We start from the raw sequence: 21,156 nt of genomic DNA on the forward strand, positions 1-21,156 counted from the left end.
ATGTTTACACTCGGTGCAATAGTTAACTTAGTTCGATATGAACAAACTGAATAAACAAAGAGCACTGGTCGCTCACTTACCAAATCTGTAGAGACAGAACAATCACCAGCAACTAGAGCCGCGTCTTTATGGAGAAAATACTACAAGCAAATCCGGATCTCAGCGTTTGCAGATGAGAACAGCTCTCAGGTAAACAATAATCCTCCTTAGACACGTAAGTTATTGTTGTCGAGCGTCGCGTACACTGTTAATCCACACGTGATCCAGCTGAGCTCTCACAGAGAGAAAATGAAAACAAAACTTAACTGCAGCAAACTATAAAAGCAACACTTCACGCTTGTTTTGCCAACACAACGTGGCGTCTCTGTCGTCTAAACACTGTGACAGTAATGAATATTAATGAAGTTGCACAATAGAGCGCGCTGATTGGTTAGAACCAAGCTTTACTCATGCATTAATGCAGCACACTGTAAGATGTAATAAGACACACTCTGGCACAGGCGTCCAGTCTGCACGCTGGAATACACACTATTATCTCATGACCGTGACGCAGCTTCAAAAATTCGTTTCAAACCGGAAGTACGAATTTGCTTGAAATAACGCAAAAACAACCAATTTACACTTTTTGTGAAATATAGGTGTCCTAATAGTGTTTATAGCAGTGTGGGACACATATACCACTCAACAGCTCAACACATGTGTTCTGGTGCTTCGTGACCCTTTAAAGTTTAGCTCTAGGGGTTAAAGAGGTGACATTTGATGGGATTAAGTTTGTAATGAGTTGGTGGCAAAACAGCAAAACGACAACCAAATACTGCAAAAATAAGTGCATTTATATATAAAAGTAAAAAGTCAAACAGCAAACATTTTAAGTGGCGCCAAATAAAAGAAAGCAATATAACAAAAAGCCCAAAACTAGCTGAAAATGACCCTCGAAACTACATTACAGAAAATAAACAAACAAAATATCTTCAACATTTGCACCAAGCGACAACATCCCGCTCTCCCTCGTGAAGCCAATACGGAAGTACAGAAATCCCAGAAGGGCCGGAACATTTTTTAACTTTGGGCCAGTCAGATTAAATTTTTTATTATTAAATCATTTTTTTTTATGTATCGTTTTACATGCAGACAGCATGTATCTCTTCCAAGATGTGAATATGATGATGATAATAGTAATAATAATAATAAATGTAAAGTATTTGGCCCAATCAGCAACGGACGGCTGGTTTCGAGATGGGCCGACCCAGTCCAACCTAGTCAGAGGTTACGCAGACATAATCAAAATCTGGCAAGAATGTCAAACAAACAGTGCAACACAAGCTAATTGTCAGAGATGGACCGTAAAAAAAGGAAAGGCAGTGCCGAAAAGCTCAGAGAAAGCAAAAAAGGGGGCAACGCGGAGGCGCAGTGGGTAGCAATGTTGCCTTACAGCAAGAAGGTCCTGGTTTGAGTCCCGGCTGGGTCAGTTGGTGTTTCTGTGTGGAGTTTGCATGTTCTCCCCGTGTTGACGTGGGTTTTCTCTGCGTGCTCTGGTTTCCCCCTCAAGTCCAAACACATGCGCTATAGGGGAATTGGGTAGGCTAAATTGTTTGAATGTGTGTAAATGAGTGTTTCTTAAAACATATGCTGGATAAGTTGTCGGTTCGTTTTGCAGACAAGAAAATCAATGCATATAAAAAATTGTTATAAATGGGTTGTTTTTATTCCAGTCACATATATTAAGGGCTCTATTTTGACGGTCCGTGCGCAAAACGCAGGGCGCAAATGCTTTCAGGGTTACACATTTTTGCTAATTTAAGGACGGGAAATCTGCCTTGCGCCGTGGCGCATGGGCTAAAAGGGTTGAGTTTATTTTCTTAATGAGTTATAGGTGTGTTTTGAGAATAAACCAGTCTCATCTCCCATTCCCTTTAAGAGCCAGCTGCGTCACGCCAAGAGCGCATTCGCTATTTACAGGACGCAAAGTAAGTCTAAGTGGAAAAAATGAGCATTTCACAAGCAAACAGTTCACAGCTTTTAAAGAGAAAACTGTTAAACAGAGCATCTACTGCGTGAGAATGAGAGATGATGGATCACTTTCACTTTCGCTCTTGGATAGGGAAACCTTTACACACAGACATCAATTAGCCTATAAATAATTAATTGCGTTTGTTAAGCACAAATATTCGTTTCAAAGCTATTTCTAAATTCAGTTCTAATTTCCAGCAAACGAATAAATGAACAATAATAATGAAGTGTGCTCAAAAACCTGAGTTATATCCTAAAACACATGCTGCGCCCCATATGGTCTAAAACCTGCAGGTGGACAAATCTAAGCTTGTTTTTAATAAAACAAATATAAATATGGATATAATAAATAATACTGCTAATAATAATAACATTATACAAAAGCAAATTGTCATGAATGAACTGAAAAAGCCTCCCGAGATGAAGAAGACACAAAAGCAGTGATTTGTCATATTTATGTCGGCTAGAAAATAATGTTTTGTAATATTTTAATCCTTTATATTTATATCCTATATATTCTTATTATATCCTATATATATCCTTAATATTTACATGTTTTCATATGTAAAGATATTTGCCTATTGCTCTCTTGTGTGTATTAAGCAGTGTGTAAGCGAGGCGTAACTCTGCGCTGGAGTTTAGACCGGGTTAGTTTTGGTCTAATGAAAAATCTATTATAGTTTCTGAAAATAGCAACGCGCCAGCGGTCCGCCTCAGAACGCCTTCCTTTTTAGACCAGAAAGCCTATGTGCGCACATATGAGCGCTAATGCATTTGCTATTTAAACAGCGTAGCGCAACGCCTCAAAACCACTCTTGCGCCAAGCTGAAACTACCAAAAGACTACTGCGCCACGCCTTGCGCCACACTGCGCCAGGTGTATGATAGGGCCCAATGTGTTTACATATCTATTAAATATGGTACTGCTTATATTATTTCACCATCTGTACACCACTATGCGTAGTGGATGTGTGTGTCTGTGAGTGGGGCTGTGTCGGTGTGGTAATGTGGGCTGGTGTGGCTACAGTGCCAGGGCTGAATTTTTGCCCCAGTCCACCACTAACCGAGGATCGCTAGTTCGCCTACAAATAGGAGAGAAAATGAGTGAAATGTGTAAACACAATGTTCCTCAGAGAAAGAGAGGAGGACACGAGGAGATTTCACCTTCAACAGTGCAGAAGATTGAAGCAATCTGGAGGAGTTTCAGTGCGTAAAGGACAAGAGTGTTCAAGGGATTTAGTGAGTAAACTCTGCACATGCGCAGTGTGTGTGTGATGTGATTTCTCACAGACGCTCTCTTTTAGTTTCTCATTGAATAGAAAGGCTGCTTTGCTCGCAGATGTTTGCTGCAATATTGCAGTTTTGTGCATAAATGTAATTCAGGCTACTGACAGCTCGTGTTAAACAGATCAGTTTCTTCATATTTTCTCTCCTTTAGTTAATTGAGTCACATTCAGACTCTGATTCTGAATCTCTGCTGCTCATAAATGCAGATTATAGTGTGTGTGTGTGTGTGTCCTTCTCTCTGCTTTACCTGTAGATTTACACTAAAACAGATTAAAGTAAGGAAGGAGGAACAGTGAGCTGATAGGAAGTGCAGTATGAGGTCAAGGGCACTCAATAGTGTGCTGTACACACAGTATAGTGTACATTTGCTGATGTGTGGAGCACTGCTGTCTTTCATTAGTATGGGGTAAAGTATTACAGTCTATAGTCACTTATTAAAATTAAAAAATTATAAATATGTCACTGAGTTACCTTCTAGGAGAAGTAATGTGAAAGAGAAAACACACATACACACGCACTAAGAAAACACAAAAATACACAAACACTGAAAAAACACAGTCACAAACCCACACATACACACACACACACACACACACACACACACACACACACACACACACACACACACACACACACACACACACAAAGAAAACATACACTCAAACACTGACAGAATGGTATTATCAGTCAGAGCTGCTATGTTTGATCTCAGTACAGTGTGTGTGTGTGTGTGTGTGTGTGTGTGTGCGTATGCGTGCAGAATCCTCCAGTAGTGCTGAAAAACACGCCACAGGGGAAACCTGAAGGCTGTGGGTTTGCAAAGTTTCAACCAAAGGAAAGTTCAGGGTTTTCCTGAGTGCCGGTGTGTGCGCGCTTTTGTCTTGATCCATGATTCTGAAAAGGATCATTTGTTTTTAATTGCAAATTTTACTAGTGAGTCTAGTAAATTAATTTATTTTATTTTTTATTGTTTTATTATTTATTTATTTTATTATTAATATTCTTTTTCATTATTTAATAAATTTTTTATTATTTCATTTATTTATTTATTTGTTTGTTATTTTATTTATTTATTTGTAATTTTATTTATGTATTTATTTATTTATTATTTTATTGATTTATTATTGTTTTATTTATTTACTTTATTAATTTATTATTTAATTTGTTTGTTTATTTACTTTATTTATTTATTTATTTATTTATTATTTGCTTTATTATTTTATTATTTTATTTATTGATTTACTTTATTATTTATTATTTTATTTATTGATTTACTTTATTATTTATTATTTTATTTATTGATTTACTTTATTATTTATTATTTTATTTATTTATTTACTTTATTATTTATTATTTTATTTATTTATTTATTTTTATTAACTTTATTTACTATTTTATTTATCTGTTTATTTCTGTATTTATTTATTTTATTAAATTTATTTGCTTATTTAAATTTTTAAATATTTTATAATTTATATTATTCTGAAAATACTTTTTTACCTAATTGTTTTTAATTACTACTTTTAATTCAAATAAATATTAATGCTTGCTTATGATTTTTTTTAACTTGCCATTGCCGTTTAATTAATATTTATTTATTTCCAAAATTTAGAAAAATTAAACTTCTGTTATTTTAATTATAACTAATAGTTAAATAGTTTAAATTAGTTTTAAATGGAAAAGTTGTTCACTAGTAGGTTTTGTAGTCACTAAATTAATTTGGTATTTATTTTTGTCATTTCAATTATTTATAATTTAATTATAATTTACATCATTCTGAAAAATTGTTTTAATTACAACTTTTAGTTTTATTCACTTTATGATGTTTAATTTTATTTTTGACATGTCATTTATATTTATGTTTTCAAAATTCAAAGGAAAAAAATCTGTTGTTTCTAATTATAACATTAAATTATAATTAGTATTTAAATATTAATGCCTGCCTATGATTTTCTTTGTGCCTATGATTTTCAATATGTATTACTGTAATATCCAATAGTCCAATAGAAAATACTTTTTTTAAAATAGTTTTTAATAACAGCTTAAACCTGTAGCTGAATCTGAGCATGCGTTTGGCCGTTTCTCATGACGTTGTTTTGCATCTTTATCTTCAGTTCAAGAAAACCTGCACAGCAATCCCTCCACCAGTCACTCATTTACTGGCGCCTGATAGATTTCTGCATCACTTTACCTCCTTTATTTCGCTCTTTTGTTTGTTTTAAAACGGCTAATCTGAAAATCTTTTATTTCCAGATCAATGAGCGAGTGCTGCACGTGCACAGACAGCTGCCGTAAGCTCTGAGCAGTGAATATTGGTTGCTTCAGTGTTTCTTTTTTTAAACAGTTTATAAAGCTCAGTCTGTTTTAATAGCTGCTGTTCAGATGTTCAACATTAGAATTGGACGTTTTTTAGCCAAAATGTTAGGTAAACATGTTTTTAGAGCACATATGACCTTACAGATTTTGTGTGTGTATGTGAGATTTACAGGTATGCATCATTTGAGTGCTAAATAACTAATCTTTCTGTTAACTAGTGGTTTATTATGTGTATATTAGTATTTGGTGAATACTATTGACTATGGATATAGAGCCCTCAGCATATATGAGTACTGTTCACCCCTCACTAATCTCTCTTTTATATGCATATTAATAGGAAGCCCTATATTATATTTGTGCATATACATTAGATTAGTCAGCAGTGAAGCCAAATCTGGAGCTTTTCTAACAAAATAACTTGCGATAACGCTCCAAACACAAGTACAGCCACATTTATATGTTACAGAAAAATATTAAATATCAATTTAAGAAAGAGGAAAAATCAAGACAAGCAAAACAATTAACAATTTAGTAGAAATATTGTAGATTGTAAATAATGTTTTCAATATTTTGCTTGAGTTTTATTGTATTGTCTTTCAATTTCTAAATATGTTTGGTGACTAAAATCTTATTGTAATAAATAAATCTGCTTAATAAATCTGTTTGGTTTAAATGCACCAAAATACACTGCCTATATTCACTGAGAAATGGAGGAACATACTCATCTCCAAAATGGGGTGTACTTAGTTATGCTGAGCGCTGTAACCAGCGTATGCTCAACAGCTGAACTCTTCCTGATTTTGAGCGTAATTATGTAATAATAATGTGCACCTTTTGATTAGACAGTTTTGGAATATAATTATAGTGAAAAGCGCTATGCAAATAAACTTGAATTGAACTGAATTGAATATACAGCTAATCCAGGATTCACAAATCTAAATGTTGAGAAAATCAGCTTTATAGATGAACTAATGAAGTTGTCAGTAATGCACATCACTAATGGACAATACATTTACAGAAGGACATTTACTGAATTATAATCATTTCATTATTGATGACTAGTAAACTAATACTGGGTTGGTGTAACCTAACAAGGGTAAAAATGAAATATTAATTTAAATTTCACTGCAAACATTGACCCAATGATTGGGTTTGTCCATATTTAACCCAATGTTGGGTTAACACAGCACACTTAATATTCTAAGGATTTTTTTGTCATAAAAGGAAAATCTGTCAGTGTAAAAAATGTGAGTTTTGTAACCCAATGTGGGGTCAAATATAGACAAACCCAACTGTTGGGCCAACAAAATGTGAAATCTGAAAACCTAATCTAAATACTGAGAAAATCAGCTTTAAAGCTCAACAAATGGAGCTCTTACACTTTTAAAAATGCAGTTTTGGTGGTCAAACATGGACAAATGTTTAAAAAAATAATAATTTCAGTCATTCATTTTCCTTCAGCTTAGTCCCTTAGTTATTAGGAGTCGCCACAGCGGAATGAACCACCAACTGTTCTAGTATATGCTTTACACTGTGAATGTCCTTCCAGCAGCAACCCAGTAATGGGAAACACCCATTCACTCTCATACTCTAAGGCCAATGTAGTTTATCAGTTCCTCTATAGCGCATGTGTTTGGACTGTGGGGGAAACCGGAGCACCCGGAGGTTCAAACCAGCGACCTTCTTGAGATGAGGCCACAGTGTTGCCCATCGTTGCTTAAAATTTTAACGATTTTTTTTGTCAATGTGGGGTCAAATATGCACAAACCCTACTGTTGTGTCCACAAAATATGAAATCTGAAAAACAAATCTAAATATAGAGAAAATCAGCTTTAAAGCTGAACAAATGGAGCTCTTACAGTTTTTGTGGTCAAATATGGACAAATGAAATTTTCCTTCAGCTTAGTCCCTTAGGTATTACAAGTCGCCACAGTGGAATGAACCACCAACTGTTCTAGTATATGTTTTACACTGTGGATGTCCTTCCAGCGGCAACCCAGTACTGGGAAACACCCAAATTAACACACACACACACACACTCATACAATACAGCCAACTTAGTTCATCAATCCCCCTATAGCGCATGTGTTTGGACTGTGGGGGAAACAGGAGCACCTGGAGGAAACCCAAGCCAACACTGGGAGAACATGCAAACTCCACACAGAAACACCAGCTGACCCGGACAGGACTCAAACCAGTGACCTTCTTGCAGTGAGGCCACAGTGCGACACCACTGAACTACAGTGTCGCTCATCGTTGCTTAATATTTTAATGATTTTTTGTCATAAAAGGAAAATCTGTCAGGGTAAAAAATGTACTGGTTTTGTAACCCAATGATTGGGTTTGTCCATATTTAACCCAATGTTGGGTTAACACAGCACACTTAATATTCTAAGGATTTTTTTGTCATAAAAGGAAAATCTGTCAGTGTAAAAAATGTGAGTTTTGTAACCCAATGTGGGGTCAAATATGGACAAACCCAACTGCTGGGTCAACAAAATGTAAAATCTGAAAAACAAATCTAAATAGTGAGAAAACCAGCTTTAAAGCTGAACAAATTCAACTTTAACATTTCTAAAAATGCAGTTTTCGGGGGTCAAACATGGACAAACCCAACAGTTGTACTAAATAATTTCATTTTTATTCATGAATTTATTGTAAAAAAAAAAAAAAAGTAAGATTTTAAGGACTTAATTAACTTTAATTAACTGATTTTCTCAATATTATGACTTTTTCACATTCCAAATTTAAAAATAGTTCAATTATCTTCACCAAATATTCTTTTAACAAGTTTTGTAATGTTGGGTCAAACATGGACAAACCCAACATTTGCAAATCTGGAATCTGAGGGGGGAAAAAACAACTTTTAAAGTTGAACAAAGGAGTTTATTGGGTCAAATATGGAAAAATCCAAAAATCTACTTAGAATCGAATGTAAACCTGTAAAGTAAAATCAGCGCGGCGCTGAGATGAGCGAGTGCGTTACACTGTAAAAAGTCATTCTGTGGCCTTGTATATTTCATTTAATTTAATATGTACACCATTTAATAAAATTAATTTCCTGTTTTTAGGCCATTTTTTGCTTTGAAATTACTTAAAAATGTATGTAATAAAATCTAATCAATTTTATCATAAGAATTTAGCTATTATTTTTGAATAATTTAAAGAAGAGAAAATATTGATTAAAATGAGCATTTTTAAATTCACAATCAGTTTCTGTTCCACAGAACAATAATTAAACCAATCATTTTGGTTACAATTTGCTAATTATTTTAAGTACTGTTCGCAGTTACTTATTTTAAATCACGAATTTTAAATAAGCCAATTTGATTAGTTGATAATCAATCCATATTTGTTGAATTAAATAATAATATTGCTTGTAATCTGTTGCCTCAGTTTTATTAAGTAGATATAGGGTATTATTTTTACAGTGTATGTGTTTCACTCTGCATGCAGCAAAATGTAAAATCTGAAAAACTAGTCTAAATATTGAGGAAATCAGCTGGAAAGTTGATCAGATGAAGCTCTTACACTTTTAAAAATGCAGTTTTTGATGGTCAAACATGAACAAACCCAACAGCTGTACTAAATTAATCTCATTATAATTTATTATTTAATGTAAAAAATGTAACTCTTGCTTAATTTAAGAACTTAATTAACTTTAAAGCTGATTTTCTCAATATTATGACTTTTTTATGACTCAAATTCCACATTTAAAAACATTTTAGTATTTTGTTGTAATGTTGGGTCAAACATGGACAAACTCAACAGTTGGGCTGATTACATTTGAAAATCTGAGGGTGCAAAAAAAATCAAACTTTTAAAGTTAAAATTATTTTTGGGTCAAACATGAACAAATCCAAAAATCTGCTTAGAGTTGAATGTAAACCTGTAAAGTAAAATCCCTCCGGCGCTGAGATGAGCGAGTGCTGTATGTGTGTCACTCTGCAAGCACAGAAAACTGCTTGAATGCTTGAATATAAAGCTGAGCGTGCGCTTCTACTTTAATAGCTCTTTATCTCAGTCTTCAGATGTCCACCGTGACCAGACTCTGCTGGGTTAATGAGTGACCGCCTCCGTAACCCAGTTGTGAAACTCCATTGACTGGCCTTGAAGGACCTTTGGGGAGGGTTTTGTGGAAAAGCAGCTTATCTCAGCTCGGATGCAGGTATAAAACTGCAGGAGTGTGTGTGAGTGTATGTGTGAGAGAGAGAGTGTGTGTGGATATACAGCTCTACAGCCTTCAGCATCTTCATCATGGGTGTAGCGTACAGTGTTGGAGAGTGAGTACCGCACACTTACAGAGTTACCTCTTCTGTTCCAGTCTTCAGTTTGAGACGGGATTCTGTTTAATAATTATTTAAAAGATTGATTAAAAATGATCATTTACCACAACATTGCATGGGTCAAATATAGACAAGCATTGGTTTAAAATGTGGTGTTTCAATTGAATTAATAAAAATGACCCAGCTGTTGGGTTTGTCAATATTTTAACCAATGTTGTGTTAAAACAACCCAGCATTTTTTAGAGTGCACTGATGCATGATTTAAAACAATAATACAATATACAACTGTTGGAAAAAAGCAAAAATCAATCTAAATATTGAAATAATCAGCTTTAAATTCAACAAATTATATGCAAATTACTTATCAAAACATTAAGTTTTAGTGTATTTACAGTGGCGAATTTACTAAATGTCTTTCTGGAACACGATCTTTAATAATATTCTCATATTCTTTACCTTGAAAGAAAAATTAGTCACACTCTGTGACCCAACACTGGGTCAAATATGCACAAATTTGTTTTAATTTAATTGAAAAATTAACCCAACATTAACCCAGTTTGACAAGGTTCTATTTAAATTTAATAATGTTTAAAAAATAAATACGTTTAAAACGTCTCATTGAAATCTAAATGATAAAAATAAACCCATCTATATTGTCTATATTTGACCCAATGTTGGGTTAAAAATGTTTTCAGAGTGCATTGATGTATTGTTTGTTAGACCAATAATTATGTTTAAGTTTAACTACTTTATTAATCCCACCAGGGCCTGTTAGATTAGGGGAGTAGCATTTCGTGATACAACAAATACAAAAAGAGACAAATCACTTACAAACAGTATTAAAAACACAATCGGACATGCTTCATAATAACTTCATAAATAGAACCAAAAACACAGGAAAGACCCATATATTCAAAATAAAAATGTTACATTTAAATCTTGCTAAAATGTAAGGTTGTAAAGCCTCATTGCTTCAGGAAGAAAGGTAAATGTATACCTGTTATTAGAGCATTCGATGCTTCTAAACCTTCTTCCAGAGGGCAACAGAATAAAAGAAGGCTTCAGAGGATGGGAGTCGTCTCTTATCACACTTTGAGTTTTCCTTAACATTTGCTGTTCATGTAACTCTGCTAGACTCCGCAGAGGTAAACCAATAATCTTGGAGCAAGCTTTGACTAAGTTTTAATACAATACACGACTATTAGAAAGTCTTCAATATACAAGTGCAAAATAATAGAAATATTGAACAAAAGAAAACTGCCTTTAAATTCAACAATTACTGCAGCAATGAATGCAAGTGAAGTTCTCTTTATTAATCTTTAACAATCTTTATTAATATTCTGATGATTGTTGGCTTGAAAGAAAAGTGATCCCTCTCTGTAACCCAACACAAAGCTGGACAATATGCACAAACCCAACCAAAGTGACAATTACATTTAACTGAAAATATAGGCGCAACTGTTGGGTTAGTTCATATTTGACTCAGTGTTGGGTTAAAACAGCCCAGCAATTTTTAAGAGTGTGTTGATGTGTGATTTGTTAAAATAATTATAACTACTGATAGTTTGAGAGTGCAAAATAAATCTGAATGTTAAATAAATTCAACAAAGTAATGTCTTACTGCAGCAATGAATAACTGAGTTTTGATATATCTACAGTGGCATATTTCATAAAGCATGATCTCTATTTAATAATATGATGATTTTGGCATAAAGTAAAAATTTATTACTTTCTATAACCCAACACTGGGTCAAATGTGGAAAAATATTTGGGTTAAAAAGTGTCATTTTAATTTAATTGAAAGAAAATAACCCAGCTGTTGGGTTTGTTCATTATTGACCCAGCTTTGAGTTATGACAACCCAGCATTTTTAAATATGTTTTAAAATGTTATTGTTAGAGTTAACCAAGGCATATTTCTCATTAGACATTGAGTTTTAATATATGCTGAGTACAAAATATCTTCATAAATCATCATCTTTATTTCATATTCTGATGATTGTTGGCATAAATTAAAAAGTGTATGATTTTCTACTCCTCCCGATGACCAATCCTACTAATATGCACTCTGCTGTTACTCAGTGTTGGGTCAAATATGGACAAACCCAATGAGTTCATTTTAATCAATTAAATTTAAATGACACTTTTTAATCCAACTGTTGGGTTTGTTCATTTCACCCATGATACTTTTACTACAATTTTTATTTGTCATTTATTATTTTCAATTACAATTTTTTTAACACAACTGTTGGGTTTGTTCATTTCACTCATGTTATGTTGACCAATATTGCAGTACATGACTGTAAAATGTCTATTTATGGTAGCAGATTTACTAAATTTCTTCAGATTTACCAAATTATCCTAATATTCTGATGAGTTTTGGTGTAAAAGCTATTTGGGTGATTTCACTATCATTGAGAAAAATGTATTTAACTGTTTGGTTTGTCCATATTTGACCCAATGTTGGGTTAAAACAACCCAGAGTTCTTTTAGAATGCATTGATGCATGATTTGTTCAAACTATAATATTAAGTATGTTTTATTATTTAATAATTTAATTACACCATTTGAATATCTGGAATTTGTGAGAACAAAAATTAAATTATTAAATAAATCACCTAAAAAATCAACTAGTGAATGTCTGACTGCAGCAATGAATGAAGGAGAAATGAAGATTTAATATGCCTACAGTAGAATTCTGATGACAAATGTTCTTTATTAATATTCTGATGATTCTTTGCACCCAACACTGGGTCAATTATGGACAAATGTTTTGGGTTGAAAAGTGTTATTTTAATTTAATTGAAAAAAAAAAAAAAGAATAACCCAGCTGTTGGGTTTGTCCATATTTGACCCAACATTGGGTTATGACAACCCAGTATTTTATTAATTTTTTGAGTTTAGTATTGCATGATATTTCTCATTAAAAATTGAGATTTAATATATGATGAGTACAAATATCTTCATAAATCATCATCTTTATTTCATATTCTGATGATTTTGGCATAAATGAAAGTGTGTATGACTTTCTGTTCCTCCTGATGACTAATCCTACTAATATGTGCTCTGCTGTACCATAATATGGGCTCAGATATGGACAAACCCAACGACTGGGTTCATTTTTTTATTTAAAATGACACTTTTTAACCCAACTGTTGGGTTTGTTCATTTAACCCAAATTACTTTTACTTTTATTTTAGTACATGACTGTAAAATATGTATTTATGGTAGATCTACAAAACATCTCCAGTGAAATCTTCATCTTAATATTCCAATAATATTAGGCAAAAGCAAAAATAAATCTCTCTAAAAAAAAAGTTGGGTTGGTTTAACCCAACATAGTCAAACCTAACCATTGGGTTAAAAAGTGACAATTTAATCACAGTGGGTTCAAACGTTTATTTTAATTAAACGTAATTTAATTTGAATTGAACATTGTAACCCAATGTTGGGTCAAAAATAGACAAGGCAACTCAGCATCACAAAAGTCTCTTAAAAAGTGGATTATTAATTTTTTTTATTATAAATGTAATGTTTATATAAAACATGCATATTTAATAACTGATTCATTTTTTGCTGTACAAAAAAAATCTGATGTAATTTATTATCATGTTGTATTTGTGTGAACTGTATTATTGCATTGTGTTATTATTATTATTTGATTGAATTTGTGTTTATATATAATATTAAGTTTATAAATATTAAGTTAAGCTTTGTATAGCATAAAACTAATAGTTGAAACCTAATTAATGTAATTAAAACAAGTTGAAGTAACATGAAAACATGAATTTTTATCATAGAATTAAGCTGTATTTGAGATTAATTTGAGGAAGAGGGACTGAACTATTGATTTAAAATAAGTATCATCAAATTCATCAAGAAAAAAGCTAATTCTGGAGTTATTTTCTAATAGTTCATAATAATTCTCATTATTCTGCTTGAGAATATAATAAAAGTCCACAATTAGATGATCTAAATATTTGATTTAGTACTGTATAAATAATGTAAGAATCCCAAAGTTAGTCATTTGGTGCAATGGTGACCAGTGTAATTCTGTTCACAGCGGTATTATACCACAAAGAAATAAGTGACTTTTACTTTAGAAAGTGACTTTTACTTTAGAAATGATCCGTTCATTGTTAGTGATTATATATTTAGATAAAAGAAAATGCACTTGAAATTGATTTAAAATGAATTGAAATCATATCCCATATAGAAATGTGGAAAATATGCAAACTACATATATCACACACGAGTTCATATTTGCATTTAACAAGTGTAAAATTTACATCATTCAACATGTATTCTGAAATATCGCATCATTCTGACCAGCTCATTTCTTTTTCCAGCCGTTGGAATTTATACGAATGTAGACCCTTTCGGTGAGGTCATGTCACTGGCCCATGAACATTTGCTGCTTGTCAAACTGTTCATAACTGTAACAAGAGGCAATTCAATCTCAGCATAATGCTAAAACAGCTGTCATAACAGTAATCATCAATATGTGGCTCTTGTTGGATTCTCAGAAGAAATAGAAATTAAAAATGTGAAACAGGACATGCCTCAAAATGGTGCTTATGTTCAAAAATACTGTGTGTGTGTGTGTGTGTGTGTGTGTGTGTGTGTATTTGCTTATTTGTAATGCAAATTGGTTGGAAAAATGTAATCAAAGCTATATTTAAATATATATATATATATATATATATATATATATATATATATATATATATATATATATATATATATATATATATATATATATATATATATATATATATATATTGAATATATTCATATATTGTGTGCGAAATCCAAATATAAACTATTAAAACTATGTATGGCATACAGTATATTTCATTTGCATATATTTGCATGCATCACATTTTGGATATGTGCTCACTTGCTTTGATTTAAGTGCATTTTGATTTGTAATGATATCTGTCTTCAGCTGCTCTTTTCTAATGTAAATGTCACTTCAGTCCAAAAAAATCAGCTGGTAAATTCAGAATTAGTCTCTTTTTTCTCCTCTGGAGGCTTCAGTTGTGTTTTCCCACACAGTGGAAGGAATCATTTTACATCATGAGGAAGGAAAAACCTTCCGTTAATCTTCAGGAAAGGTGATTAATATCTCTGTTGAGCATGTCTGGGCAGCAGGAGGACTTTTTATTGCACAACTGAAGTCTGACGCTTACTGTAAAGCATGAGTTGGAACTTGCAGTAGCAGTGTTCAGCAAATACATCAGATTCAGTGCATTTCAAAACACATGTCTTTTGTGTTTTGTGTTTATGTGTGCTGGTGAACTGCATTATGGGATGGTAATTTCTGCTCTGTCCACTTCTGATGTTGAATATTCAACTCTATAGTTTAAAAAAAGTGACTTTTACTGACATTTAAGTATCAATATTATGTGTAAAAAATAATATGTTGAGAAATAATTAGAGAATAAGAGAATAAGAATAAGAATGAATGTGCTGCAGGTTGTGTGCAGGGTTTCTGTAGTGTAATACACAACACAAACACACACAATACAGCACTGCACACTATTACACACGTGCAGAAAACACACTCTTACACACTCTTCAAGGCTAAAAGTTGTTCAAAAAATATCAAGATCCCATAATGACATTCAGAAGCAGAAATAAATGAGGAAACAAAAAAATATCAGACACAAAATACAGAAAACTGCTCAATTAGGGACATTTTTACAGTATAGGACTATTTCTATTATATTTATATAATATTGTTTATATTATATTATATAATATTTTTATTATACAATATTATACTTTATTATAAATTTTTTATTATATATTATATTACATTTTAGTTTTTATATAATATATTATATTATATTATATTATATTATATTATATTATATTATATTATGTTTTATTATATTATATTATATTATGTTTTATTATATTATATTATATTATATTATTTTATATTATATTATATTATATTATATTATATTATATTATATTATATTATATTATGTTTTATTATATTATATTATATTATGTTTTATTATATTATATTATATTATTTTATATTATATTTATTATATTATATTATATTTTATTAAATTATATTATATTATTTTATATTATATTATATTATATTATATTATATTATATTATGTTTTATTATATTATATTATATTATATTATATTATATTATATTATATTATATTATGTTTTATTATATTATGTTTTATTATATTATATTATATTATATTATATTATATTATTTTATATTATATTATATTATATTATATTATATTATATTATATTATATTATATTATATTATATTATATTATATTATATTATATTATATTATATTATATTATGTTTTATTATATTATGTTTTATTATATTATATTATTTTATTTTAGATTATATTATATTATATTATATTATATTATATTATATTATATTATATTATATTATATTATATTATATTATATTATATTATTTTATATTATATTATATTGTATTATATTATATTATATTATATTTATTATATTATATTTTATTATATTATATTATTTTATATTATATTATATTATTTTATATTATATTCTATTATATTATATTATATTATATTATATTATATTATATTATATTTATTATATTATATTTTATTTTATTATATTATATTATATTATATTATATTATATTATATTTTATTATATTATATTATATTATATTATATTATATTATATTATATTATATTATATTATATTATATAGTGTCAGTTTGTGTACTGTATGATTTCCTGCATGTGTATTGTATAATCCTGAAGCGTGTGTTCTGGTTTCCTGCAGGGTGGATCATCTCTACACGTTTTTCGTGGAGTGGTCTCCAGAAAACATCTACAGTCACAAACACAGCAGAAAGCAGCAGGAGTTTCTGCAGGTTCATCCCGACGCTCTGAGTGTGATCGGCTCGCTGCTCAAGGATTCTCCCCCTGAAAACTGGCAGGTGCGCTGGCAATAGTCATTCATTTTCCTTCAGCTTAGTCCCTTTATTCATCAGGGCTCACCACAGCGCAATGAACCACTAACTAATCCACTTAACTATTCCAGCATATGTTATATGGAGTGGATGCCTTTCAAACTGCAACTCAGTTTCTTAAAACAAGACAATGTAGCTCAATCTAGAAAAGGCTTCTTAATGTAGGAATTTTTAGATATTAGGACTAGAAACAAGATCTATGTATCTAAGTAAGAAAAGCATTTTTTGGAGAGTGCAGTATTACTGGCAACCAAAATTAACAGTGATATACTTCAAATTTTACAGCAATTTTTTACTGTGCAGCTTCATATTCACGCATTTATAATCACACATTTATAATCAGATTTCACACATTTGTTCCTGCTAAAATTTTTCAAAAAGATTTAATAAAGAAATTTACTGAAGCTAATATCTAAAAATGTTTAAACAAAAAACGTAATTTAAGAAATATTTTTAAATAATTACAATTCCACGGGAGCACTTATAATGTTGTCTTCAGTCATGCATATATATATATAAATATACTGTAGAATATTAGTAAAGAAGAATAAAAGTATAAATAACACCACACAAATATAAGAAAAAAGAGCTCACTATCAATGTCACACATTGTAAATAATTGCAGTAATGTTTACAGTATTACTGGCTGTCAAAATTGGCAGTAATGCTGTATATTAGTTTCTATTTTACAGTGCACATTTTAATCACAGTTTTTTTCTTGCTAAAATTCTACAAAACTAATTTGACAAAGAAATTTTAATAAATAATATAAAATAAACATGACTTGAGAAATATTGAAAAATAATTACAATTTCACAGGAGCACTAATAGTTTTGTTTTAAGTCATGCGTCTATTTATATATATATATATATATATATATATATTTCGAATATATTAGTAAAGTAAAGAAAAATAAAAGTATAAATAACAGCATTCTAATATAAGAAAAAGATATAAAAAGAAAGAGCTCCTATAAAATGTGATTGCCTAATTATTTTAAGGGATTTTGAATAATTTCTGTGAAGTGAATTAAGCTTATTAAATGCTCCTATTTTCACCTTGAAGTGGCGTAATGTGAAGAATGAAGCTGCTGTCTTCTGAAGAGCTGAAGTGAAATGCTGTGGAACTATCAAGTTTTTATTAATTAAAAAAGCAACAGAAATGATCTTCATTAGATTAGACTTAACTTTATTGTCATTACACATGTACAAGTACAAGGCAACAAAATGCAGTTTAGGTGTAACCAGCAGTAAGTAAGCAGTAAGCAGTAATAGCAGCAAGTGCAGGATGCAGGTATCAGTTATAAAGTGCAGTTATAGAGAAACTATGGTGATATTTACAGATGGATGTACGATCAACATTATATACAGGTTGGATTAGCTATGAACAGATTTACAATATATGAATATATGTACTGGTTGATATTAATAATCAGAAGTGTGCAGATAAATAAACATGATGTATATGCACAGTGGGTGTGTACATAATCACAGATGTCCATGTGCTGTGGCTATGTACAGTTCAATTAAGTGAATCAGTGCAATGCAGTGCAGTGAATATGTGCAATTATTAAATGTGCAAATGTTAAACAGTGCAGTGACTGTGAGGAGTTTAAGTTAGAGGAGAGTGGGGGGTGTATTGGGGGGCAAAAGAGTCATTGAGGGGCAGAGTTGAAGAGGGAGACAGCTCTGGGGAAAAGCTGTTGCTCAGTCTGCTGGTTTTTGTCCGGGGGAGCCTGAAGCGCCTGTCTGAACACAGGAGAGAAAACAGTCTGTGAGTGAAGGCGGGAAACTAAACTCTGCCGCAGACAGAAACGTCCTGTCTGACCATATTTGGCAGCTCTTCCTCTTTTGAGTGGCTTTTTCTGAAAAACGAAAGTGCTTTGGAAAAGAGAGAGGTGTGTGTGTGCTTGTGTGAGGGCCACGCTAGATAAACACACTGATCTGAGCGCACAGTTCAGACTCTACACACACAGCAGCATGAGGAAACAGCAGAGCGTTCAGATCCTCTACTTCGCCAATGGCTCCGACGGGCCCTTTGTGGAGGTGTGAAGCGTGGAGAACTCAGCAGAGTGCATGTATTATTGATTATTGACTGATGATTGTGTGTGTGTGTGTGTGTTTTCCTGCAGATTGTGTCTGTGAAGCAGCAGAAGCGCCGCACCAGCGTCTGCAGTTCTGCTGATTCTGAGTCTGATGATCTGCTGCCGGTGTTAATAAACCACAGTCAGATCTTAAAGGAGCTTCACCTGGAGCAGGTCAGAGCCAGAGATTTATTAATTTATTTATCAAATAATTAAATACAATTATTTAATGTGTGATTGTCTGCAAGGATAATATAAAGACAGACTAGGTCATATAAATAAATAAATAGATAAATAAATAAATAAATAAATAAATAAATAAACGAAAAAATGAATAAGATAAGTGAATAAATGAATAAATATTTAAATAAATAAGTGAATAAATAAATAAATGAATAAGCGAATAAATGAATAAATAATTAAATAAATAAGCGAATAAATGAATAAATAATTAAACTAATAAGCAAGTAAATGAATAAATAAATAAATAAATAAATAAATAAGTGAATAAATTAATAAATAAATAAACGAATAAATGAATAAAATAATAATTAAATAAATGAATAAATAATTAACTAAATAAATAAATAAATACAGCACTCAACAAATATAAGTTCACCCCTATCAAATCTCTCATTTTGATTAATATTTTCAATAGGATACTCCACAATATTATATCTGTGCATATACATTAGATTAGTTAGTACTGAAGACAAATCTGGAGATTATCTAACTTATAATAACCGACCAAAATTAGTACATCCAAATGTATATGTTAGGGAAAAATATTAAATATTGAATTTTATTATTTTTTAAAAAGCAATTTTCAAGAGAAACAAAGAAATAATGAAATATTGTTGAAATTTAAGTTTAGATAAATGTTATGGAAATGTAATCTGACTACTTTTAGGCTACATTAAGATTACTTTTGTGGTAGGATTTTTCATTAATTTCATGGTAGCATTATCTGACTACTTTTTGATTACATTTAGATTACTTTTATGTTACATTTAGATTTTATATGGTAGCATAATCTGAATAATTTGGGTTAAATAAAGATGACTTTTGTGGTAACATTTAAATAATTTTTTGGTAATGTAATCAGACTATTTTTCGATTACATTTAGATTACTTTTATGGTAACTTAATCTGACTACTTTTGGATTACATTTAGATTACTTTTGTAGTAACATAAACTGATTACTAGTGGGTTACATTTAGATTACTTTTATGCTAACATAATCTGACTATTTTTGGATTACATTTAGATTACTTTTGTGCTAACATAAACTGATTACTTTTGAATTAAGTTTAGATTACTTTTGTGGTACCATTTTGATTCACTTTTTGAGAACGTAATATGACCTTTTTTTGGTTACACTTAGATTACCTTTGCGGTAAAATTTATCATTAATTTTATGGTAACATTATCAGACTTCTTTTATGTTAACATTTAGATTTTATATGGTAAGATAGTCTGACTACATTTGTAGTAACATTTTAATAATTTTATGGTAATGTATTCAGACTATTTTTAAATTACATTTAGGTTACTTTTATGGTAACCTAATCTGACTACTTTTGGATTACATTTTGATTACTTTTGTGGTCACAAACGTACTATGTTTGGATTACGTTTAGATTACTTTTGTGGTTACATTTTGATTCATTATTTGTAATATGGCTTGTTTTTGGATTACATTTAGATTACTTTTATGGTAACATAATCGGACTACTTTTGAATTACATTTAGATTACTTTTGTGTTAACATAAACTGATTACTTTTGATTACATTTAGATTACTTTTCTGGTAACACAATCGGACTATGCATGGACTACATGGGTGTGTGCGTGTTTCTGATCACTAATGTGTGTGTGTCTGTGTGTGCAGCTGATGAGCCATATCCCGGCGCGGGCTCAGGGTAATCAGTGGAAGCTGGTATACAGTACAGCAGTGCACGGCACCAGTCTGAGAACACTGTACAGACAGATGGCGGAGCTGGACAGACCCGTACTGATGGTGATCAGAGACACAGATGGACAGGTGAGACACACATAAAGACTGCATATACAGTTAAAGTCTAATTTTTCGCCCCCTGTGAATTTTTTTTCATTCAAATATTTGCCAAATGATGCTTATCAGTTTCAGGAATTGC

At 31.0% G+C, this 21,156-nt stretch overlaps 1 protein-coding gene across 4 annotated transcripts in view; it reads left to right on the forward strand.

The window, feature by feature from the left end:
• ncoa7a (nuclear receptor coactivator 7a) overlaps positions 1 to 21,156 on the forward strand; it is a 62,490-nt gene that overhangs the window by 35,579 nt on the left and 5,755 nt on the right. The window contains exons 1-5 of one of the 4 annotated variants that reach the window (XM_087286304.1): positions 3,196 to 3,248; positions 9,637 to 9,780; positions 16,726 to 16,882; positions 19,048 to 19,173; positions 20,892 to 21,044. In XM_087286304.1, the coding sequence (XP_087142430.1) occupies positions 20,895 to 21,044 (150 nt within the window). In that variant the 5' untranslated portion in view covers positions 3,196 to 3,248; positions 9,637 to 9,780; positions 16,726 to 16,882; positions 19,048 to 19,173; positions 20,892 to 20,894. Of the gene's footprint in view, positions 1 to 3,195; positions 3,249 to 9,636; positions 9,781 to 9,803; positions 9,896 to 16,725; positions 16,883 to 17,941; positions 18,962 to 19,047; positions 19,174 to 20,891; positions 21,045 to 21,156 lie in introns of those variants that run through there. The other 3 variants (XM_087286303.1, NM_001326597.1, XM_087286302.1) reach the window with 3 other exon arrangements.

This window comes from Danio rerio, chromosome 16 (assembly GCF_052040795.2).
Source record: "Danio rerio strain M-AB ecotype USA chromosome 16, GRCz13ab, whole genome shotgun sequence".
Lineage (NCBI taxonomy): Eukaryota > Metazoa > Chordata > Actinopteri > Cypriniformes > Danionidae > Danio > Danio rerio.